General features: G+C 34.8%; 1 protein-coding gene across 1 annotated transcript; it reads right to left on the bottom strand.

Annotated features, from left to right (window-relative positions):
• Positions 1–1,003: 1,003 nt before the first annotated feature.
• LOC128241688 (uncharacterized) lies at positions 1,004–12,804 on the bottom strand. Its single transcript, XM_052958724.1, has 5 exons — positions 12,647–12,804; positions 5,926–6,211; positions 4,672–4,781; positions 3,907–3,963; positions 1,004–2,324 (listed from the first exon to the last, which is right to left on the bottom strand). Exons 1-5 carry the CDS (start codon positions 12,705–12,707, stop codon positions 2,068–2,070), a joined length of 771 nt encoding a protein of 256 aa, XP_052814684.1. The 5' UTR covers positions 12,708–12,804; the 3' UTR covers positions 1,004–2,067.
• Between the last annotated feature and the right edge of the window lie 13,844 nt (positions 12,805–26,648).

Genomic DNA, 26,648 nt, shown 5'->3' with positions numbered 1-26,648 from the left:
TTTTTGTTTTCAAATTATGTTTGAGCATTCAAATGTTAAAAACCAAATAGTATCCATATCCCAAATTGTATATGTTACTTACAAATATATTTAATACATATCAGGATTGCTTAAATTAAAATAGTGAAGATAATATCAAGTTCTGCATATCCATGACGATTGTATTTGATGTTGCGCCTATGACTGGGGTGCCTCCGGAAAGGCTGCTTGGTGAGTGTCTTGAAGGGGATCTGCGGATTCAGTATCGTTCGTTTAGACGAGCTGCTGTCGATGAATTTTCGTGTCGTCCTTATAAAAAATGATGCGGATAAATGTGTGTGCAGTTGGAAGGGATTCTTGAAAGTACAGGTGCGTCTTGAAAAGCTGAAGTGGGTTGATAAGCATGCGCTTAATCTACTTATCATTAACCAAAACTATAAGCAGCGGAATTTCCGTATAGATGTGAGGAAACATCCGTTCTATATGATACATTATAGTTTATGTTTGACACGGTCCACCAAATCACCACATCCTTTCTTATTTTGTTCTGGCTCCATCGTCTGTTTTGAGCTGTTATTAACCGAGGCCTCCTTCGTGTAGGTCTCTTCCCGGGTCACCCTTTATCCCTCTTTTTTCCCAAATACCTTTACTGCATTTTAAAACAGTTTTGAATTTATTTTTGTATGTTCGACTATGGCCCTTTCATGGTATCTGTCATTGTAGTATTGAAATCGATCATAAAAGGGATAATTCTTCATTGTGTGCGATCCGTTCTTTATCATCGAAAACCTTTTTCTAACAGAACTATAGACATCTGTAGAGTTATTTATAACTCAAAATCTGATACCCATGTAATGTTATTAGTGATACCATTAGCGTTAGATACAGGGTAGCAATATAATATCAACTTCATTTCCAAGAATGTAAAAGTGTTAGGAGTTCAGCATGGCAATAGACATCGCCGATATATATGTACGACAAAGGTAGACGATATTGTTTTGTAGTAATGAAAACAAGGACAACAAACTATCAAACTTTTTATTCAACAAACACAATGTTACAATTCAATTTCAATTCTTTTTTACAGGCATTCTGTCATCTAACAAAAACAAATCAGGTCTGAATGATTATCAATAAAAGAAAATAATTGCTTTATTTTACATTCATTTAATATATATTATTCATGTTCGTTGAACTGTTAGTAAATAGCAGAAACAATTACATAAAAGAACAGAAGACTGATGAAAATTTCATTTTCAAAACCCATAGGCTTATCATTTTGGAATTATCATCTTTTTTAAAAAGAATATAAAAAAATACAAAAAATATCGACATTATCTGGAATAGATTTCATTAAAATAATACGTACGAGTTAACATTTTGTGTAAACGACATTTTCCAATTCAAAATCACTACAATATTTCTTATCAATATCATACTATTGATATAACGCTGGTAAAGATTTGATACAGGTTTTCAACTAGATGGCTTAGAGATTACATTGTTCCCAGTATAAATCACAAACATGGTGTAAGAACAAAAACTATAAACGGTTAAATTTGCTTTTCAATTATACAATAATATTAAAATAACTACTAAACAACTACATGATGTACTTGAGTGTTGTTAAAAGACTCTGTGCCATGCCATTTCAAATTGTTGCATCGAAACAGTTATTATGTTGGCAAACCTCATATCGAATTTAACACAGTTTGAACTTTACTTGAACAAAGATTGCGTTCAGATATTTGTTTTATATAATAGTAATATCATATATATATATATCATTTACATGGCATATTCATTCCAGATAATGGATATAGTCACACAAAAGTAAAACTAACCAACATCGGTGTCCATGACAACCCAGTCATGTATCACAAACAATGCGGCTGGATATGTAAAACATCTCAAAAGTATTGGATAGTTGAAATTGTCCAATTTATACAATATAATTATTTTACCTTTTTTGAATAAGCATGTTAACTACTTAAGCGTGTATGTATTTATCTTATTTTTCACGCAGTTTGTCATGTGAAAACGGTTTATTACTAAGAACACTTTTTTTCAAATGCGAAAATTCTTCAATTAAAAGAATATGTGAGTTGCCACGGACACAGCTAGCATGCTTATAAGAGCTACAACTTGTCCGGCCCCACTACCACTACTACACTGCATCACTACGTGGATGCCAGTAGCTACGCTGTCGGCGACCCCGGTTGTCGTTGTCGATCCTACAATGGTGAAGGTGTAATAGGTTTTTGTCGCAACGGCAACAGTCTGACTTGTCGCGACGGTTATTTCTCCAGTTGAAGCGACTGAAAACAAAGTCTGGTCCGTGCCAGCTGAAACATAAAAAAATACAAAATGACAAATTACCATAAATAATGCCTAAAACAATGAATATACTCCTGTGGAAAAAATAGGTTAGTATATGTTCCCGAAGCTAGGATTAAAACAGTGAACACACTTTTGCTGAAGGCCAGGGGCATACCTAGGCATTATCCAGTATATCGGGGCATAAAAGACAATTTTGCACTTTTTAACACAATTTTGCCCTCACCCCGAAATTGCAAAAACATAGGCAGATAAGCGATAGAAAAGAGGAAGGTAAGGGATGAATATATATATAACCTTTTATTTGTTTAAGTTAATCGTAGTTAGACTGTATGTTGGCGTTTAGAATGCTTGTAAAAGGTTCGTTCAGGTCTATATTCAATAACGTTAGGAGACTCTCCTATCGCTCCGACACAATGACGCATTTTTATACGATACTAATGGAATTATTTCACTTGTCGATAGTTGACTTAGGTATACGTGCATACAATAAAGAATGCAACAGGTACGCGCTTGTCGGCCAGAACAGCAAACACAACTTCAACGATTGTTGTTAACCTTTAATTCAGATTAACATTTTACATAGTTAAGAAAAGTGCGTTAAAAAGTGTACTCAGCATTAGATACTTTTAAATATACCACTTAAATTCCATCAATCACGGTTTTAGAATTAAATATCTCCGTAACAATCTATAACAGCCAAATTAAAAAAAAAATAGTGTGACCTTATGTTCTTATGACAAACAGCTTTAAAGCTTTCAGGTAAAACTGGTATTAAATACTTTCGTTTTCTTTTAATAAAGTATTTTAGTTAATAGTTATGCCGTAAAATAAAACAAATAAAATAAACTGTCAAACATATTTTAGAGTGGATAAAATTATTTTTTCGGCGTCTGTTCAAGACAGGCAATGAATGATCTTATTCACACACTTTGAAACAGAGGGCTTAATATTTTTCCTCAAACCATTCGAAATGTAGATATCCTCATATTATTAATGCTTATTCCTTTGAGTAAAATGTATTGGAATATTTTCTGTAAGTACAACTTCTGTTGATGCCCTGGAACGTTCTATTATAAATGTCAAATGTTATACTCCCAAAAGTCAACATTTTACCGATCTACTTAACGTCGATTCGGGTTATCTGGTCAGCACAGTGGTAAGCGCACTCGCTTTTCACCTAGGCGACCCGGGTTCGATTCTCGACCTTGTCTCATGTGAGTTTGGATTGTTTGTGGAGTTTAGTGCTGTTTTTCCATGTTTCTTGTTTGTGATTTTTTGTTTTTGTGTTATATGTCTTTGGCGTTTACCCTGTGCCATTAAACAGGGTATATGTTTAAACTTGGCTTGTTTCTGTAGATTTTCATATAAATATCGTGGTCTTCAAGCCGGATAAGTGGGTTTCCTTCCCTGTACTTCGGTTTCCCGCACAACACAAGACCACACTCTCAAGTAAAATCGTGCCAACAAGAGTGATTTATATAATGTTGTAATAACTTATTTCGCAATCGTTGTACTTTTAAGTTTGAACTATCTGAACTTGGTTGTATCTGAGTAAGCGGCTAGGCTATAAATTGTACGCATTCTTACCGAGTGTAGCAAATGTGGCGGAACTCTGGTCTGTCTTTAGGGTGCCTATGCTAGAACCTGCAACATAAAAACAAAAATGAAATGTGTGTTCATAAACGATATGAGTAAAATATTATTTTCATTTGAACATCAGTGGTTCGACTGCGGCAATACGATAGTCAGCAAAACTTTATTTTTTAGAAAAAATGTCGTTCTATTTTCCCATATTTAGAACGACGTCAACATTTTTCAATTGTGTATACTGTATGTAACACCATAATTTGAATACATACAGAATTGGTTATCTTAAAATGAAATTATCTCGATTTTTCAGATGCATAATTTGTTCATTGTGTGCAAATGTTTATGCTTTGTAAGTGAGTAAAACACGTTAAAGAACGTTTTCTAATTGAAATGAATGTGAATAGATAGATAAACTGCTTTCAAGATGTTTCAAGATTTGTCATTGGGGTGAAATGCACTGAATATGGCCTTTCTATTGTTTAAACCGTTATTTTATGCATATAATATCATATAATATAACATTGAAGATATGTGTCACTAATTAGTGATGTACATGTTATGTCTGAACTGCAGATAAGTACATTGTTGGTTTCATAACCCGTCTCATGCAAAAATAATTGAAGATGATAATTGATTGTTTAAATCAATCATTTATTTTCAAATCATTTAATCAAGTTAATTTCAGAGTAAAAACAGAACGATCAGAATTGCTGAAAATAAGTTTGTTATTAGCAGGAAACAAATGAGACATGTTTTACATACCAGCTGCGTACGAACTTGCGGATAGACAAAATCCTGTCTCTGTGAGTTCAACGGCATCCGTGACACTCAAAGTAATGGTCGCAGTTCCTGTGTTACCGCCTTCGGTAGCACTGAATATAAAATTGTCTTTATGTTATGCTACAAAAGTAAATTTCTACTTACAACACCTTCAAAATATTATTAAGTCAAGTTACATATGCTACTCAGGGCAATTTAACAGGAAGGAAACACAATTATCTGACGCATAAAAAAGCGTTAACATAATTCATATGAGTATCGTTTTTGTATTATAATAACGGGTGCAAAACCAGATTACTGGTTTATTAGAATATTAAAACTTTGAACAAGTATTTATCTCAAAATTTAACCCAGTTTTCTAATTTAATTTAATTGACATGATAATACAATTATTTATTAGAAGCTGAAGTTATCACACAAATAACAAAACATGCATAAATAGATCAACATCAAGGGAAAATGACAGCATTTCGTACTTCCTCACTCATCTTAACACATTTTATCTGTCACGGGGCAACTGATAAGCCAAGTCTTTTCTGGACACTAATAGATCAGTCGAGTATTGGCTGGCCGTGTATGTGTATTTTACCAATTTGCTTTACCAAACATACTTTTGCTACAATATTTGGAGAAATAATTCGTCTAGATTTGATCAAAATGAATTATTTAAAATTAATATTTCCAATTATTTCCTCGGGTAAGACCCTATATCCAACTTTCCCGCTCAAACCCAAGAAACACAAATAATTCATGAGAAGAAAGACGTGGCCCAAAGTAAACACCCAACAAAATGTTAAACCCGGGGCCCGCTTCTAGTGCTAGTGTGATTATCTTAACTTGTGAAAAATGGTTGACAGGAGTGCTTCAATAAAACAAAACAAAAAACGAATGAAAACTAATACATTGCTTCAAAACTACTCCATATACATGTATAAAATATGGGAAAGTAAAAACCAGAGATTTGATATTAAAATATATGGTTTGCCAGTGTGCGAACTGTTATTTAAAAATTTTCCGAAGGACAATTATGTCCTGTGCACATTGTTTGTATTACCTAAAATATTTAAATGCTTTGATAAAAAGTTTGATCATTCACTATTTTCATACGGATACACACGTTATTAACGTGTTTCCGTGTTTGTAATTGTTTGACCCCCTTCTATTTCTAACTAATAAGTTACCAGAAATAATGAAGGCCATAAATGATTGTCATAATAGCTTAACTATTTCACTTACATGATCGTGAATACGTATGATGAGGTTGTTTCAAAGTCAAACGAGCTAGCAAGCACAACTGCCCCGCCGGTGATTGCGGCTTCAGCAATGGTACTGGGGTTTCCGTCTGTGCCGTATGCAAAAGTAACTCCGCCTGAATTTGGCGTCGGCTCCAGGGTAAACAAGGTTCCACCTACAGCTGTGTTTTCGGCAACTGTACCTGTCGAAATTGCATCTGTACCACTTCCTGAATTGGAGCCCAAAGTGGCTACACCATTCGTTAAAGTCCATGCCGTGAACTGTGCATCTGAAATATTTTAATTTACCTTTTTTATACTGATTAAACTATTTTATTTATTATAATTTCTTAAATTAAGTAAATAAAAGCAATTCACTGTTATTTGCTTTTTTAAAGCAGAAATTGGTCATGTTAGAAGATAAGTTGTTTGCACCTGGAAGCATTTACATCGATTACACGAAAACAATCATCTAATCAGAAACACGAACACCTATTAATCAAATTGGAATGTTTATGTTTCAGAAGATGTTCATCTCTGTTACTATATTTGTCGGTCAACACTGGTTTGACATGCATTTGGTAAATTTAGATCGATGCGTACTTGTGCATGCTTGTGAACTAAAAGCTAGTAACTTTTGGTATCATTTGTTAAAACATACACACTTGCCATTGACGTATTTTCATTAAAAGAAAGACTTGTACTACGCAATGGACATACATACTATTGTTTTTAATGTTCAGAAGTGAAATTTTAAAGCGTATATGAGATTTATCATATCTTAAAAACAAAAAACGCTTATGAAATTTGTTTTGTTTTATCAATTGATGAATTCAAATATTTTTTAAACATTTAAAATTTCTATGAAATAACTCATATTTATATTAAAATATCATATACATAAAAAAATAATTCATAGTTTAACGATAGTATTACGTATGTTCCTAGAGGGACAATATTCACAAATTAATTGATTCATATGTTGGCTACGAAAACCGGGGGATTTAAGGAGTGAGTGTTTGATGTTTACATCTCTACTTCAGGTAGGATATATTAGTAAGTGTTTTACCTTTCGAATTAATTTTGATTCCGGTCTTATGAAAGCATACTTCAAATCATGAAGCATATTAAGACAAAGTTTCGTTTGATATTTTCGTAGATCATTGTTCATTAATGTCATTATCAAACCCAAAAGAAAATGTTCTGAAAGAAATGGAGCCTTACTTTGGATGGAAAAAGTGGTCTGCTCATAAACAATTCACTGTTAACTTGTTTCGCAAAATTATTTCCGAAATATTTTTAGGCTATAAATATTGACTTAAAATGTAAAATATACTGTGTTCAAAAAGTAATCATAATCTTATATAATCGTTGATGGTTGATAATAAATGTCATTTTTTACAACTTCGAAATCAAATTAAGTACTCGAAAGAATAAACATAAGCCCCGTTCAAGAAAGACATGCTGTATTACCTCACAATAATAAGTTATGCTTGAAATGCATACTTTTCACTTAAGTGGGTCTTTTTTCAGATAACGAATCAAACAACTGAATCGTTAGTAAGTAAAGTCATCTTCAAGTATGATTGTTTGCTTTCTATATTCCATATCATTGGTGTTGACGTTGTGCCATTTAACAGGGTTTTATGTTTAAACTTCGATTACTAGATGTGTTTCTGTATTCAAATATTGATCAGTTTGATTTTTTCTGAATTTTAATTAAAATTTTGAAAAATGCGTTAATGAAATATTTTGTTAAAATAAATTTCAATTCAAAATTAAGGTTATTGGAACTAGAATCGTCGCCTCAAGCTAGTACTAAAAATTTATAGAATAGCATAAAATACAACGAAGGCATCGGTAATTTTTGTTTGTTTGGACATTTGATTAACGTTTGCCTAGAATTATGAAACAATTAAGTTTAGTTATTTGTACATATTAACATTGTCTTTTTAACGAGAGTAATTAATAAATAGAATAGTGTTCCTATCATTATTTTTGTACATTTTCATGTACTATCTTTTCTCCATACATGTAATAACAATAACGATTTAAATCGCTAATCGAATCATTTTATACATTTTATATATTTAACGAATCATTAAGCTTAACTAATTGAAATTACAAATAACTTAACATAATTATATCATCAAATTTAATAAATATCAAGTTACAGACATATTTCATAGCATGCATATAGTTACTGTAAGCAGATGGAATTCTTTTTAATTATTCGATTAAAATTTTCCGTGATTTAGGAGTTTCCGAGGCTAATATATTTTTGTTTAGTGTATATTTTGTTTGACGTACGGATTCATAATAGAGTTGGAAATTACCATACTCCAATAATTATCTAAATGTCAACATAAATTTCTTTGTTTTGCTTTTGAAGTAATATTCATTAACATAAGTGTCAATTTGAAAGGTGAAAACAAGTGTTCGTACATAATTAAAGAAGAAATCCATTATCTTACATATCTCCCCTAATTAATCACTTACTACATGAATTATATTGTACAATTAGTTCAGTGAGCATCACTTAGAGAACATGGAAAATATGTTTTCAGAGGCAGAGTTCATGCTATGTTCGTCTGCATTGTTATATTTTTAAGGTCAGCAATGCATTAAATAGATTGACGGCTTTATCGGGGAGGTTGCATACTGTGTTCATATCGGTACCGATACTTGAAAGCTAAAGAAAATATTTTGTTTTGAAAAAGATTATCATTTATCCCACCTCAGATAAATCGATCCATTAATTTAGCCATGCTAGAAATTCTTATCTTGCCCACGGGCGAAGATAAAATGCCCGTATGGAACTTCTTTTAATGGTCACCACATTGTAATTACCTCCCTTGTTGAAAACTGTCGTCTGTGGCGTCTGTTTGAAGCGCATCATGGAAACCTTGTCTTGTGGCAATATTTAGAACGCTATTTAATTATTTCTCGCTTCAAATGTCACCAGAAAACAGTTTTCAAGCACCGTTCGAGAAATAATGCTTAACTCTTCTTAGAACTATTTAAAGATTGATCAGAAAATTTACATACTCTGAATCACTGCGCGAATATCCATGACAACCACGAATTATCGCATATCCATACGCAATTATTTTCAATAAGCACAAAAGAGTTCCAGCAAAAAAATACATTTTTACTTATTTTTGTTTAAATGGAGTGGGAGAAAAAGCATCTACCATAGCCGCTCGTGTAAGATAGGTTCATCCCGACCCTCGCGCAGGGTGTTTTGCGGAAACTCGGTAAACCTCGTTTCCGCAAAACACCCTACGCTCGGGTCGGAATGAACCTATCTTACACTCTCGGCCATGGAAGATACTTATTTTATCATTTATTTGACATGTTTTCCAAGATAAACCTATCTTAACTTATTTCTGCACAAAAATGTCAAGGTACTTTTGTATTTCCTTTCTTCAACGAACAGTACTTGAATGGTGCTCACCCTTTTATTGTATGTTTTCTTTCAAAATGTAAACCGTTTAACAATATGTAATACAAACATGATTCATGTTAATTAGCGCACTTGACATTGTATTCGTCTCTTTGGTGGTAAACAAAAGGAGGTTTTGTTTTAGCTGTTCAATCTGATCATCACAGTGTTTCAATTACCTTTTCCTCTCGGGTTATTATTGAGCTACCTTAAAAACATCTCACTATATTGACACATGTTAAGGCTTGATTACTAAATATATTGATGCCCCGTTGGAGCATATTCCGATTAAGGAATTCATGGAATAGCACACCGTTAATTTGAGTTTAAAGCTATATTAAAAGAATGAAAAAGTAAAATACAAAGGATAAAGACAAGGATCTTTAACAAGAAACAGCACTGTCCATTTTGATATCCTTATGTTCTCCATATATTCTTCCTTCGAAAGATAAAGTTTAACAGTAAACGTTTCAATGTATGAATTTGTCATTGAATTAATATCATTTCCGTAAAAGAACAGCTAGGTTGATAAATTTACAAAACAAATTGGAAGTTGCATACCAATTGAATTTCGCATAATATATAAATGTAAATTAATTGACTGACAGATCGGCAGAAAACATATTTTAACAATGTATTGACAAAAGTCTTGTACACCAGCCTTCATCATATTAGATAAAATATTCTTAATTATATTAATCGCAAACATGCCCTTCTTTGAATAAATTTATACATAAGAATCTGCTCCGCAGCTTCATATCATATTAAGTTTATCACAAAATTAAAAAAAAAATCCCTAAATAAATTTTTTGCTAAGAGTTTTAAAGAATTTAAGCTGCACTCTCATAGATTGAAAGTTTTGACAACTTTTTTTATTTTTTGTCTTGGAACGAGCCAATTTTTGCGAAAATCCATAGGAACAGTTATATAAGACTGCTGACAAAAAATAGATAGCAGATTTTTATATTTAAGTTCAAAAATTGATGTTTAATGATTTTTTCTTAAAACCGTTAGTTTAAGCCATAAAAAAGATTCGAACAGAAATATGAAAATCTGCGATCTGATCTTTTGTCAGCAGTCTTATATCAGTGGTTTGCAGATAATTACGCAAAAAAATCTTATTCCAAGACAAAACAATAAGTGAGAGTGCAGCTTTAAGAACAACAAAGACCCTATGCCAATGCAAAGTAGTATCCTAATAATATAAAATAAGTTCATTTATAAAGACAAGGCAAACAATGAGCAATTCCTATATTTCAACGAGTAATTCATTTCAGTCATGAAAAGATTTATGAGTTCAACTTTCAGCGGGAACAGTTAAAAATTTGTGTCTGCATTGTATAAACATAAAATGATTTTGATGATTTTCTGCCCGAAACAATACAGCCATTCTGTTGCTTTCCTTCTTTAATTGTTTAGAAAAAGGTTGTTGCTCTTCATGGAATTTGCCATGGCATTTAAGATCGTTTGCATTCCCCTGAGACCAATGGCGTTAAAAACAAAAACGTTTTCCCGACCCGTAAAGCATTCAAGAACGCATACATTCCCCCGACCCCATAGGGCATTCAAGATCGTATACATTTTCCCGGGACCTAAGGCATTCAAGTTCGCATACATTTCCCCGAGACCTAAGACATTCAGTATCGCATACATTTCCCCGAGACCTAAGGCATACAATATCGCATACTTTTCCCCGAGACCTAAGGCATACACTATCGCAAACATTTCCCCCAGACCTAAGGCATACAATATCGCACACATTTCCCCGAGACCTAAGGCATACACTATCTCATACATTTCCCCGACACCTAAGGCATGAAAGATCGCATACATTTTCCCGAGACCTTAGGCATACACAATCGCATACATTTTCCCGACACCTAAGGCATTAAAGATCGCATACATTTCCCCGAGACCTAAGGCATACACAATCGCATACATTCCCCCGACCCCTAAGGCATTAAATATCACATACATTTCCCCGAGACCTAAGGCATACACAATCGCATACATTTCCCCGAGACCTAAGGCATTTAAGATAGTATACATTCCCTCGACCCTAGGGCATTCAAGATCGCATACATTTCCCCGAGACCTAAGGCATACACTATCGCATACATTTCCCCGACCCCTAAGGCATTCAGAATCGCATACATTTCCCCGAGACCTAAGGCATACACAATCGCATACATTCCCCCGACCCCTAAGGCATTAAATATTGCATACATTTCCCCGAGACCTAAGGCATACACTATCGCATACATTTCCCCGAGACCTAAGGCATACACTATCTCATACATTTCCCCGACCCCTAAGGCATGAAAGATCGCATATATTTTCCCGAGACCTTAGGCATACACAATCGCATACATTTCCCAGACCCCTAAGGCATTAAAGATTGCAAACATTTCCCCTAGACCTAAGGCATACACAATCGCATACATTCCCCCAACCCCTAAGGCATTAAATATCGCATACATTTCACCGAGACCTTAGGCATACACACTCGCATACCTTTCTCAGAGACCTAAGGCATACACTATTGCATACATTTCCCCGAGACCTAAGGCATTCAAGATAGTATACATTCCAACGACTCCTAGGGCATTCAATATCACATACATTTCTTCGAGACCTAAGGCATTCAATATCGCATACATTTTCCCGAGACCTTAGTCATTCAAGATAGCATACATTCCCATGACCCCTAGGGCATTCAAGATCACATACATTCTTCCGAGACCTAAGGCATTCAAGATCACATACATTTCTCCGAGACCTAAGGCATACAAGATCGCATACATTCCCCCGAGACCTAAGGCATACAAGATCGCATACATTTCCCCGAGACCTAAGGCATTCAAGATCGCATACATTCCCCCGAGACCTAAGGCATACAACACCGCATCTGCCCCGAGACCTAAGGCATACAACACCGCATCTGCGCCGAGACCTAAGGCATACAAGATCGTTGTTATTCCCCTGAGCTTTAAGGCGTTCAAGATTGTCGCACATACCCGAATGAATAACAGTCTCTTATTATTGAATTCATGGGAAGAGAAATATAAAATTGACCAGAAATTCAAGGAATTGTCATACCGAATACCAAATGTTCAAATTTCATTCAAAGCATATATATTTTAAGATGAATGTCAGAAAAGAATCCGCCATAAATTTGATATACATTCTGCTAATTTTAGAGTAGGTTAACCCTAAAATACATCATTAAGCCTTGAAGCAAAAACAAATTTCTACTAACAGACATACATTGGACACTTACCAGAATGCTTGATTAAAAAGACAGTCATTATCAAACAAGCGGCAAACATCCTCAAATCCATCTTGATGTTATAAGTACGTTCCTATTTGCAATCAAATCCAAACTAAAACTCACTGCATAGGACAAGGGCTGAGAGCTGCCTTTTATAGAATGGGGTTTCAAAGGGTCTATGGTGATCCAGTCGTCAAAACAAACAGATGAAGTTAACGATAATCTGATTAAACGGTTGGATCCACAAAAACCTTAACTTTTGCGTAAGGGGAAGAATAAACACGCCAGGGGTATCAAATATCCCCTAACTATGACGTAGGCACCACGTCGATATCACATGACTTTTTTGATTTTCGTATCGGGACCGGGCTCATTTGACTTTGTGAAATCAAATAGTTTACGACTTCTCTAGTGAATGGATACATTTTATGGCTGTCACATTTGTAACCTAAGGTAAAACGTTTATTTTTGGATTTAAATGATAATTTCATCGCACTGGTGAAGAATACTGTTCAGTTTTGTAATGATTACTGCAAACCGAAAGTTTGCCAAACAAAATTGTTAAAAAGGAAAAATTATGTTTCACAGTGTGTTATTTTAGCGAACCAAGTACTATATGCTATGTTTAAAAATCAGAACCTTTAAGGTATATCATCTATTGATGCTAACTATAAAAAGTGAGGTAGCTTTATAATGTTTATGTTCCTTCTGTATGATGCTTCTGATTTAGACTAGTGGCTCCGATCATGACGTAAATAAAAAATTGGATTGAGTAAAAACTAACAAGCAATAGGTGCAGTAATAAGTAGAGCATAGAAGCAAATAACGTAATTCTGCCAATATGCGTCGGCAAAGACGTCTGAACCGATTTCACGATGTCAACAAAAAATATGTTCAGAGCTTGAAATTCAAGTCTATTTGGCTATCAATAACCAAATGTAAGCGTGTTGGTTGTCCGGTTACCGCAGTGGTCAGCGCACTCGCTTCTCACCTAGGCGACCCGGGTTCTATTCCCGGCTTGGGTGCATGTGAGTTTGGTTGGTGGTCACCAAGCCGGACAAGTGGGTTTCCTCCGGGTTCTCCGGTTTCCCCAACAACACAAGACCACACTCTCGCGTAAAATCGTGCCAACGAGAGTGATTAATATAATGTTGTAATAACTTGTTTCATAATCGTTGTAAAATAAATATGTTTAAACTTAAAGTAAGCGTACACAAGACTGTTTACATAATAGCTACATCATGTTTGAAACAATGTTTCGTTCCTAAACTGATATATAAGTGTGTGCGCTTTTCAGAGAAATGAATTCAAACACCAATTTGGATCATTTGCAATAGAAGTAAAATAATTGTCTATTTCAGTGAAAGTACGTAACTGAAATGTCCGTATACGTCACTTAGCTAAAGTCGTTGGGCTAAAAGGTGTAAAGCAGTAACGATGTAACGCTCGTTAAAGCTGCACTCTCACAGATTTACCGTTTAAACAACTTTTTTTATTGTTTGTCTTGGAATAAGCCATTTTGCGTAAATTAGTGATATAATACTGCTGATAAAGGTGAGAACGCAGATTTTTTACATAAATATGAAATTCGTCGATTTAATTTTTTGTCAGCAGTCTTATATCACGGGTGTCCATGCATTTTCTCATAAATTGGCTCGTTCCTAGACAAAATATAAAACAGTTGTCAAAATATTCAATCTGTGTGTGTGTGTAGCTTTAAGTTTGTAGAAAATATGGTATCGTCATGCGCTTTGTTTTTTATGTAAGTTTTTCAAAAAATCACTTGGTGACGCTGAAAACAAAACTGAGTGGCAAGTTGGTAGCTATGCAGCGTGAAAATGACAGCCTGTTATTGTAAAGTTTGTACCCTGACATCGTTAAGTATGCCGCCTGACAGCGTTAAGTTGGCAGCATGACAGTGTGAACTTGACGGCTTGCTAGCGTAAACATGATATAATTAACGCCGCCAGGCAGCCAACTTCAATACGCATACCTAAAACTGCCAGGCTATCAAATTAACGCATGCACGTCCGCCAATTAACCTCGAAAGAAAATCAACTTAAAACCGCCAGGCCGCCAACTTAATCAAGCTAGGCCGCCAGGTTGCCAATTCAACGCTAAATGACCGCCGAATTAATACCGCAAGGTCGCCTATTTATCATCGCTAGGCCGCAATCCGTTATTTATCCTTTTTTTACGCCGCTAGACCGCCAACTTCGAGAATCTAGACTGCGCCACTAGGCTGCAATGTTAAAGCCGATAGGAAACCTTTTCCACGTCGTTAGGCGGAAAATTTGAGGCGCTAGGCTGCCAACTTCACGCCGGTAGGCCACCTGTTTTTCGCCGTAATGTTTACAACTTAACGCTTGTGTCACAAAAGTCATGCCGCTAGGCCTCAAACGTCAGGCCGCCAGATGCCTATTTAATGCCACTAGACCCCAATTTAACGACGTCATGCCGCCAGGCCGCCTATTATTTGTAGCCATGTTGTGAACTAAAAATCAAAAAGCCGCCAACATTACAACGATAAACCGTAAACTTAACACCGCTACGTCGATAAATTAACGCTGGCAGATCGCCAATAAAATACCGCTAGGCTGCCTATTTTACGCCACTAGGCCGTCAACTTCACACCACCAGGCCACCCTCTTTATTATGTTAGTCCAGTGACTTTACTCCACCAGGCCGCTAACTAAACACCGCCAGGCTGCCAATGTGACGCCACATGGACGCCAACCTACCATCGCTAAGCCGCAAACTAAACACCGCAAGACCACCAATTATCTGCCGCCAGGCCGCTTACTTAAGCTGGAAAAGGTCACCAATAAGATGAAGCTTGGCCGCCAAATTCACGCTGAAATGCCGCCAAATAACGCAATGAGGCTGCATATTCAACACCACCAGGCCGCCATCTTAACCCCGCTAAGTTTGCATTTTTATTGCGCTAGGTCGCGCAAGGAAATCAACTGTACGGCCATCAGGTCCTCAACTTCCCGCAGCCTACGTCCCACTGCCAGGCCGGCATCTTTACGGCGCTTTTTGCCTATTTAACGTCAACTGCTTATCTTAGTGCGCACTCACATATCAAGTAACTAAAATTTAAAATTCGCACAACAAAATGTACGTGAAGTAAGCGGCCTTGCGGCCTAGCGGCCTAGAGGCGTGAAGTTAGCGGCCTAGCGGCGTGTTGTTGGCGGCCTAGCTGCCTATTTGATCTATTTTAAATCAATTGTTAATGCGTTTATTTTGGAACACAATGTTAAATGAAAGTTTTTTATTCATACATTTACATAGCGTCCTTAAATTGTTTTCTTTTCAGGGCATTTTAAAACAATGATAAACTTACTGTTTTAGTGCACACAATATCAATCTGAAGCGATTATAAACATTTATTTCGAAAGCGGCCTAGCGACGTGAAATTAGCGGCCTGTCGGGCTAGCGGCCTGGTGGCTTAAAATGGTATCTAATTTCAAATAATGTATACATGCCTTTTCTTCTTAAAGATAACATATTAACTGTTTGTATACACAAATGATCACTCCGAAGCGATTATCAACATTTTTTTTTCAAAAGAGTCGATCAAGCAGCCAGCTATTGCAAAGCATGTAAACATGTTTGTTTTTCTTAAAATTGATATATTTACTGTTTTGTATGCACAAATTATCACTCTGAAACGTTAATCAAGAAAATGCATGTATACATGCTTTGAAATAGTCTACCATTTAGGCCGCTTGGCCGCCAGGCCGCTAACTTCACGCCGCTAGGCCGCTAAAGTGATTAATCGACTTTTTAGGAAAAATTGTTTATAATCGCTTCAGATTGATGTGTGCATTAAAACAGAACGTATAGAAGAAAGCGCTGACCAGAAAACTTTAATTTACGGCCGCAATGTTATTGTATGAATAAATCACAATTTGATCTATCATTGTTATTAAAATAACGCATTAACAATTGCTCTGAAATAGAGAAAAAAACGGCGCTAGGCCACTAACTTCACGCCGCTTGGCCACTAACTTCACGCCGCTAGGCCACTAACTTCACGCCGCTAGGCCGCTAATTTCACGCCGCTAGGCCGCTCACTTCACGCCGCTAGGCCACTAACTTCACGCCGCTAGGCCACTAACTTCACGCCGCTAGGCCGCTAACTTCACGCCGCTAGGCCACTAACATCACGCCGCTAGGCCACTAACTTCACGCCGCTAGGCCACTAACTTCACGCCGCTAGGCCACTAGCTTCACGCCGCTAGGCCACTAGCTTCACGCCGCTAGGCCGCTAACTTCACGCCGCTAGGCCGCTAACTTCAAGCCCCTAGGCCGCTAACTTCACGCCGCTAGGCCGCTAACTTCACGTACATAAAAAACACAAGCGACAGAAATCCAAATGCGCATTATAAAGCAAGTACCTAACGTTTTAGTCAGCACTAAAAAAAACAAGCAACTGAAATCTCAGTGCGCACTAAAGCCTCACGCACCTAAAACTTTAGTGCATGTAGAAACTCAAGCGACTGAAATCTTAGAGCGCACTAAACATAAAGCAATTGACATGTCTGTACGCCAAAGATGCTGAAATATTAGTACGGACGAACAACGACTTATAAACCATAGTATAAAAAGAATGTGGCTCTAACAAATATACCATGTCAAAAATGTTAGCATGCACCAACACTCGAAGAGTATTTAAAATCAAACAATTTGAAATATTATTTAATAACTATCATGTAAGGTTTTCTTAGGGATTTCAGTATTAGAATACTATATGACAATTTTATTCGGGAGTATTGTTTTGAGGAACAACATCAGCTAAAACGCTTACTCAATGAAAAGAAAATGAAAACATCTTACATACCTTTATAACTTTACAAACCTTTATGGAGCATATTATAAACATTTTTTATAAATGTATCTGTTGGTCAATATATTTACATAATTCACATCTTACAGTTTTCCAATATAAGTTGTTACTGTGTATGAACAAACTTACAAAAACTCAATCAGCACAAAATTAACACTTAGATATTGAAATGTTGTTAACGACAAGTTTTAACATCATGGCACAACTGAACATGTCAGTAAAATCGCATTAAAATGAGCTTTTACTTTTGGCGGTCATATTCTTTAAGTCATATAAAGAATGTAGTTATAATTGTCTTCAAATTTAATGAGAAAAACAACTATAAATCGACTTAGTTTTTAAAAAAATTAAAAACTAAATATGCAGGTTAATTGATAGATATGTTTATAAAATTAACAAAAATCAGAAAAAAATCCACTAAAACTACATTGATTTTGTCGAAATTCTGATAATCGTAATTAATTTAAAGATGATTTATTTTGAAAATTGTTTACTACCTCGAGTATTTAATTTCCATTTATATCAAAATCTAGTATTAAATTAAAACAGCCGTTATATTATATAACCTTAAAACATAGAAATTTCTATAAATAAATAAAGGGCATGTACTTTTTTATAATTATTGTTGTGCATTTTCTTCTATAAGCAATATGGCTCATGTCTGCGGATTCCATTTCACTTTTGAACCGTATCTATTTTTCAACAAATACTTAGAAGCCGATCAATTGAAAGCAATGTCCCGAGGTAAATTTTAATTTGAATAAGTGAACATGTTAATTTCGCATTTAAAATTAATGAAAATATCATTCATGATGACAATACAGATATTCTTACTGTTGACAGTTCCTGTATTTCAATGAAGAATACTTTTCAGTAATGAAAAGAGGTCTGAGTTCAACTCTCAGCGGGAACAAACGTATATGAGTATATGCATTGTAATACTTTCTTTGTTTTTTGGGCGGTGGTGGGTAAAGATTATCGACCCAGTATTCCATTGACATTGTTCATATGACTCTTAAAACTGTAGGGAAATACTCTTAATTTGTACGTTGTCTGAAAGTTCTTTCCTTGTATCTACATCACATTAACTACCATATTCTTCTTATATTTAAAATACTCTCAATGAAACCAGAATAATATGTGTATGAATGACGTCGTTATATAATATTACACTCATTACTGGAGCTCGGAAAATGTAAATAAATATACAAATACAGCCCATTAAACAAAGATTATTTGTATGGAGTATATTTATGAACGAATCAATTATAGTTTAATCATATAAAACATATGAACAAGAACTTACGGCTGAGACATACATTGACATTAAACCAACTGAAAAAATATTAAGAGGTTTTTTTGTCATCACATGACTTCATGAATGGTAAGTAGTCACTGGAAGATTAACATGATTGAAAACGAACTTCATTTCCCCATGTTTGTTTGTTTTAGTGAAATAAGAAAACGATAACTTAAGCCATGTTTTTATCAAAAGCATATAAAACAAACGTTAATTTTCCATTATACTTAATCTATGTAAATATGTGTATATCGTTTTTAGCGTACGAACAGGGAAATACAAATAAACTAACACCAATGGGCTGTTTTATTTACACTAGTGTATCTTTGTAAAGATACCGAAAACTAAAGCATATTTAATAAAACGATATTCACTATAATTTGTTGTTAATATGCAATTCTAATGAACAATTTAAAGAAATCATGAAATCAAGAACAATTATATAAGCTTTAAACTTGTTAAAATACCGTGATGTTACTATCCCTTTAAAATCTTCAAGCCTATTGTATTGTATTTAATGGCGCTATGAATGTGTTTACATTAAACGCAGTATTATTTTATGTTTTTATGCTTTATCGGGTAGCCCTATCTAGAAACCTCCAAACGCGGATTTTCTGATTGATTTCGTTTTTCTTTTTTCCTATTCGGTTAGATTTTAGGGTTTTATTTATTTTTCCTGCAATTTTGATTTCGAAACTTCTCGTCATATTTTTGCTTGATGGGGATTTGTATTGTTTTTCATTTACCGTTGTAATATGTGTTCTAGAAATTCTACAAAGGAACGTCTCAGTTTATTTTTCAAGTTAATGGAGACTTTCGCGTCGCTGTCTTAATTCAATATAATGGTCATGAAATGTCATGAACTTTGAAGCAACTCATTAAAGCTGTCACATGTCAGTTTATAGTCGAAACAAAAACTCAAAATGTCTTTTGTCTGGGTATTTAATTCCATGGTGGGTTGGATCCCAACGACAAACATGACCAAAGCTTGCATTTTCTTGAGCACATTATTGGATTTTATCATCCCCACTTTAATCATATCGATATGATACTATTATAATTACCAAGTGATATGGCTTAGTGCTATGTAACGCCGCATAACAGCATCACCGCATAAACGAAATCGACCACGTTTATGCGGTGATTTTTAACGCATAAACAGGACTTTTTTATGTGGCAAAAAAGCACACTTTCGCCGCAATTAAAACAATTAAAACACATACGAGTACAATAGTGGTTGATAAAGTTTCATCAAGATCGGACTTAGCTTTTTGTGTCCACTAAACCAAATATTGAACTAGACTTTTAGAGAAGAAAATTCGGACAAAGATTTAGTGAACCAAACCAATTGATCTTTCTGCGAAAACGTTTGGTATGACGTTTGGCCCGACTAAAGGCGGGAATATATGTTACGACAACGCACAGCACCGTCATTTGGGACAATCAGAAAATTGAATCGTCGCATGACGTAATATATATTCTCGCCTTTTTGTCAGACTGACTGGCATGTACCCTAGACAATGCGCACTTTTAACGTCATTTCAAACTTTTCCTAGAAAAGTCAATTGTTAACGACGGACAAACAACATAAATCCAACCATCCTCACAGCTCCACATGTGCTCTTGGGAAATTTATTCACGTCTTTGTTATCGCGGTATATCTCTGGTTACCAGGGCAACGAAAGGAAACTTTTGAAGATTATATTGTTTCCAAAATTTTTAACACAACATTAGTTTTTGGCACTTAAACAAGAGGACTCATACGACTGTTATAGGGTCGTCATGGACGTATTTCTTTAATTGATTGTGTTTTTATGCACCAGACATTTGTAACCAAGAAAATGTTGGCCCAACTTCAAAATATAAGCTTAAATTTGACCAATTTGCCTGCCTACTTTTTCCGTATTTTTCAAAATGACAGCTATATGCTATAATCATCATCATAATCATAATCATCATCATCATCATCATCATCATCATCATCATCATCATCATCATCATCATCATCATCATCATCATCATCATCATCATCTTCATCGCCATCATCGTCAACATCGTCTTCATCATCATCATCATCAGCAGCAGCAGCAGCATCACCATAATCATCATCATCATCACGATCGTTTTTGTTGAAATATCAGAACTAATCCTCTTCATGTGGCAAAAAGGCACAGTTGCCCCCCATATAAGCAATTTCTGCTATATGCGTTAAGCGTCGCCGCATTAACGTGGTCGCCCTAATTATGCGTTGAAAATCACCGCATAAACGAAAAATAACACGTTTATGCGGCGATGCTGCTATGCGGCGTTACAGTGCAATAGCAAAGGGACTTTTGATTTGCTTATTGTTTTCCACAATATCCGTTACAACATGATTTTTAGAAAAAAAGATCACTACGCATACTCAAGTCATTTCTAAAACCATTTGACGATAGACTGCAGTTATGTATAGTAAAGTTGCGTACAATTCGCGATGTTATTTGACCATGGTTATTTTAATATAAACGAAAACTTGAGTGGTATGGACTACATTATAAGTTACGGGGTTAGTAGGTGACTCGATATAGGATATACCGGACAAAAGAAAACCAAAAATGGTTTCCTGGGTCCCGTATATCCCATTTAGGACCGCATGCTAACCCCGTAACGTACATATCACGTCGACAACCTGTTGACCTGTTTAAATGTGTCATTTATTCATTGAAATACGATATAAATTTGGTGACCAAATATGGAAAACTATTAGGTCATCGCGTGACCAAAATCGTCCTGAGCCAATGGCGTTTCGCAATTAATGTTGGAGGTGTGATATACATATATATTGTAACTCAGTAGTTAAGTTCTACGACAAAACTAAATCGATCATATTTGAAAACTTTATTTTCTTATTACAGTTTATAGGATGTAACTAGTTAAATGTTCTTCAAATAACATTAGTTTTTAGCACATTATTTCGAACAAGAATAGGCAAAGTCACCTAAATGGTGTCATGTATCTCACACAATGACTTTGTACGCTGCAATACAAAAGATGTTCTACTTTTTGACAAGTGAAGCGATCTAAAAATAGTTTAATGCCTTTGAAAAACACTTCTAAATTTCACCTCCATGCTGGGAGATTATTCTACCAAGGTAAAGAATTTAACATGTCACAAAATTTTGCATTGAATGTCAAACATGACCTCAACCAAGTTCATTGCGCACAAAGGAGCCTTTAATAGACCTCTGATGTAAACTATTCACGCGCAATGAATGAGTTGTCGTTCAGTACAAAACTAATATCCCTTGACAAACAGACAAAAAGGAATGTGTTTCTTTTGACCAGTTAATAAGTTGTCGAAACAAAAACATTTTAGCGTAACAAATGTCGTTCGCTGTACTCCAAGCCTTACACCAAAATAGACATACTAGTTAACGCATCCAAGAAATTATCTCACACTTGGTTAAGATAAAATATTTTATATACCTTTGCCAAATATAATATGTATTTGATGCCTGGATGTTTGTGTTGAAATTTAAGATTTTGGTATCAAGAATGGTGCCATCTCAATTCATTATGTGCATTCATAAGTTTCAAAGTTTGTTCTATATATCACAATTCACCATACAAGTCATGTCAAAATAAAAGTGAAAGACATCAAACAGAAGGCGACTTTCTGATCCCATAAACGTTAAAGGTTATTTAAGTAAGATTGTTTGTTTGTGTTAAAATTCATTCATTCGCTATTGATGCGTTTAAATCTTGAGTTGAGAGAGCAGTATCGTATCTATTACTCAACATGTACGAGGACAAGCCTTTGTAATTACAGTATCAATTGCTTTATGGCAAAGCACGCAATCTTTGCATTCATTACATCAGTGAACGCCTTGTTTGAAGAGTAGGACACAGCGCATTGGAATTCGGCAAGGAGTATGACTCGCGTCAAACAGAGAATAAACATGTGTACCTATTCACCTTATACTCTGAACAAAACATTTAAATATAATATAGCATTAGCCATAGTATATTTTCAATATAAATACTTTTCTAACTACAAAATTCATATTTAATAGCATCGCAGCTAGATATGGGAGAGTATATGGTAAGTATCTCCCATGGCCGCTCGTGTAAAATGGGTTTAACTCAACCTGAGCGTAGGATTCCTTGCGGAAACAAGGTTTACCGCTTTTTATATCATCTCAGTAAAACAAAATAAAGTAAAAATGTATTTCTTACGCTGTGCATTGTTCAAATAAGTTGCGTATAGATATGTGATAATTCGTGGTTGCCATGAATATATGCGCAATGACTCAGATAATGTAAACAGTCAAATCGTTCTTTAAATAGTTTTGAGGAAAGTGCAGCATTATTTCTTGAATGCAGCATGAGCACTGAATTGTGGTGCCATTTGAATCGAGAAATTATAAAGTTGGATTCTAAATATTGCCACAAGACAAGATTGCCATGCTACTACAGACGACGGTCTTCAAGGTATTCATATGAAGATAATAAAAAAAGAATTTCCATACGGGTACTTGTTTTATCTTTGCCCGTGGGCAAAATAAGGTTTTCCAGCATGGTCAAATGTCAGGAAATACTTACCTTAGGTGGGGGAAATGATGTTCTATATCGATCAAAAAGAGAATAATTGATATGTATTGTACTTCATACATGTGCTTTGACTTAAAACTTAGTTGTGTAGGTGACTTTTGTCGACTGAATATTATTAAACGTTTGAATATGTTTCACACTTCAAAGACAGTGCACGACGGTCAAATACAGGGTATGTGTTATGCATGTTCTTTTAATGCAATGAAATGAAAACGAAATATATTTTATTAACAATTGCACTAAACGTATTGCGAAATTGTTCAATTTCATAGGATTTCCAGTAGCTCAACAACGCTTATTGTAAAAGTACCACATATCAGACGTTTCTTGTACAAACACGGTGATATTCTCCTTTTGTGCGGTATCAGTAGTGTCTTTACAAATTAAAAGCGTTTGCAGCTGTGCGAGACAAAACCATTTTTCAAATAATTACAAAGCACTAGTTATTACACTCAAATCTAGTACAATCAAACAAGGAATGCCCTTAACAAGCGCCCCACAGACTGCGCTTCAAATATAATTGCTTTGATTTGAATAGACTTAAATATCAAATAACTCAGTATCTTCTGACATATGAAGGGCTTATTCTTTGAACATGGACGCTTAATTAACTAGATAGCTCTCTACTCAGGTTATCAAATACATACATCTGCAATTATCCACTTTCTGGTAAGAGCCCGTGGTACTGGTATTGTTCAGTTTTGTCGTTTAATTAGTAATACTGCTCACTGCTAATGCTATCTGTTCAGACATCTTCAAACTGCGCCAATGTGAAACGAAAGGTTATGACATACCTCGTTATTTCACAGGCATGTTCGCTGAGCAATTATATCAGATTACACGCCGTAATAATCGCTTTTGAAATGGAGAAATATTTATACAGTTGCCAGAGCGATATGAATAATAGCAGTAATTTGATACGATATTGCCCATCTTTGTTGCCGCTAGGTGGCGTTTCAGTTTTGCTGTCGTATCCAGAATTTGCCGATCTGGATCGAAAGAGTCGTGCTCATTTCAAAACTAACCTCGGCGTGGTTAACACATTTAATTGAAACTGAATCATTAATTTTACAAATGGTCAGATCGTGGAACTAAATTTGTACGGATGTTATGAAATAAGGTTTACTTGTGAGAGTAGCTTTACGTGTTGGCGTATTTAATGATATTTTATCATTACATTCTTTATTAAATAAAACAGGAATAAAAATCGAATTACTGTGTGTTTTACATTGTTTTACAGACTGAACCAAAGGTTTCGGTGATGGAAATGACTTGTATTCAAGGCACCAGAACTGGTTTGACATGCGTTAGACGTAATTACATGTCATATGGCCAAATATACAAGTTTGGTTTAGATTTCGAAAACAAATATAAATTAATTTACATGAAGGATATCAGTGTTAATTAATCTACATTAAATTGTAAAATTTAACAGAATATCAATAATGATCGCAACAATAACTTAATATTTCAGGATGTCTCCGTGGACATTTGACAAGATGTTGATTTTTTTTTAAAACTATATTTTAAATTTTCAATAGCAAAAAGCAACGTTTTTTTCTACAAAAACTAAGTTTCAAAATGCATTTTTATGAATACCATATGCGGGATCAGAACATATTTAGTTCATCAATCATTGCTTTGAAAACAGTTCTGCAAAATAATATTGAACACAACAATGTTTTAAATAAGCCTTGATTCTTGTTTATTTTTTCAAACCCAAACTTAACTTGTAAATATTAGAACAGAACATCGTCGTTCAAGTTTTTCGAAAGTCGGTCTTCTTTACCAATCTATATATGTGGGGTTGTTTGCAACGCAAGCAGATTGTTTAGGATTCTAAAACATTTATTCAAATTTTGAAATTCGAATTTAAGAAATTATATAAAATGTTTAAAGAACATTATATAGTAAATGAACATTCTATGTATTGCCAAACATTAGGAGCACGTGATTACTTTTCAGTAAACTCTGAATGCGTAATATTGGTTTACTTGAAGAAGAAATGGAGTATATTAATTCTAAGATAATTTGGCTTATTATGTGAATCCATATTGTGGCATAATCAATTTGGATACATATAATAGGAAAACCAAAAAAGCAGCAATGTGACATTCATGTCAAAGGAAAAATGGATATAGTCCCGGTTGTTGATATTTACATTCAAGGAGCAAAGAGGTAAGTCGAGTTTGTTGTCTATTTGAACTAAGAAACTAATCCAAGTTTGTTTAGAAATTTACTGTATTTTACTTTGAATGATATAACGAACGAAAATGATAAAATGAATTAATATATCTATTATATATTTTCTGTCACTTATTTAAAAAAAGGTAATTAGTAAATATGACCCAATCAAATGGTACCAAATAGAAATTCATCATGTCACACAATTTAGCATGTAATGGCACAATAAAAATAAAGAATAGCTCTTGTATTTGATAAATTGCCGCTAATGAGGACGCATCGTTATTAGTATTATTTGTGGAAAAGATATGACGTACAAAGCATGATAACCACATGGTGTATACCATCATTGTGTACATTAGTATTGCGCGTATTATACGTTCTCGGCAGCAGAACAGTTAAATCATTATGACTAATGCAGGACTGTTAATAGTGTTTGTTGGTTTTCATCCTAAATAAACCTAAAAGGTAAAAATGCAATTCAGGAATTTGTATGACCTAATTATTTAGCGAGTCCGACTTGTTTAAGGAAAACACCATTTTTCTGTTCTCATACATAAACTTTGTCCGCATTTCGTTCTGGACAAACACTTAAATAACAGAAAAAATGCCTGAGATATGCGCATTCACTAAATGCCCCGAATATATTTAAACGCTATATATTTATCTATACAGTGTTCCAGTATTTAATTATAATAAAATGCTAGCATATTTTTATGCAGGAAAAACTATTAAAACCTTTATAACCAGCACCTTGATGGTCTGCCATAATGTCAGTTTTAAACAAAGAAAATATATCATCTTATCAATCCAGGCAAATCCAGGCACATCCGAAATAACACTGTTTGCCACCCAAACAGTTATAAAAAAGCAAACACAACTACAAGTTGCATATGGTATAGAATCGCGCCTCAAACATGGCTTACGCAGAACCCGATGACCCAATATATTTCCCGTATTGAGGCACTAATCTTTACTAATCCTACCAAATTGGCATCATTCTTTTGAATTCGATAAATAAATGAGATATAACCATGTCTTATGTATTGGCATCTTGAGCAATGGCACAAAGACCGATTTGAAGA

Source organism: Mya arenaria, chromosome 7 (assembly GCF_026914265.1).
Source record: "Mya arenaria isolate MELC-2E11 chromosome 7, ASM2691426v1".
NCBI lineage: Eukaryota > Metazoa > Mollusca > Bivalvia > Myida > Myidae > Mya > Mya arenaria.
The sequence above is the reverse complement of the archived record's forward strand: the minus strand, read 5'-3'. Positions and strand labels throughout refer to the sequence as shown.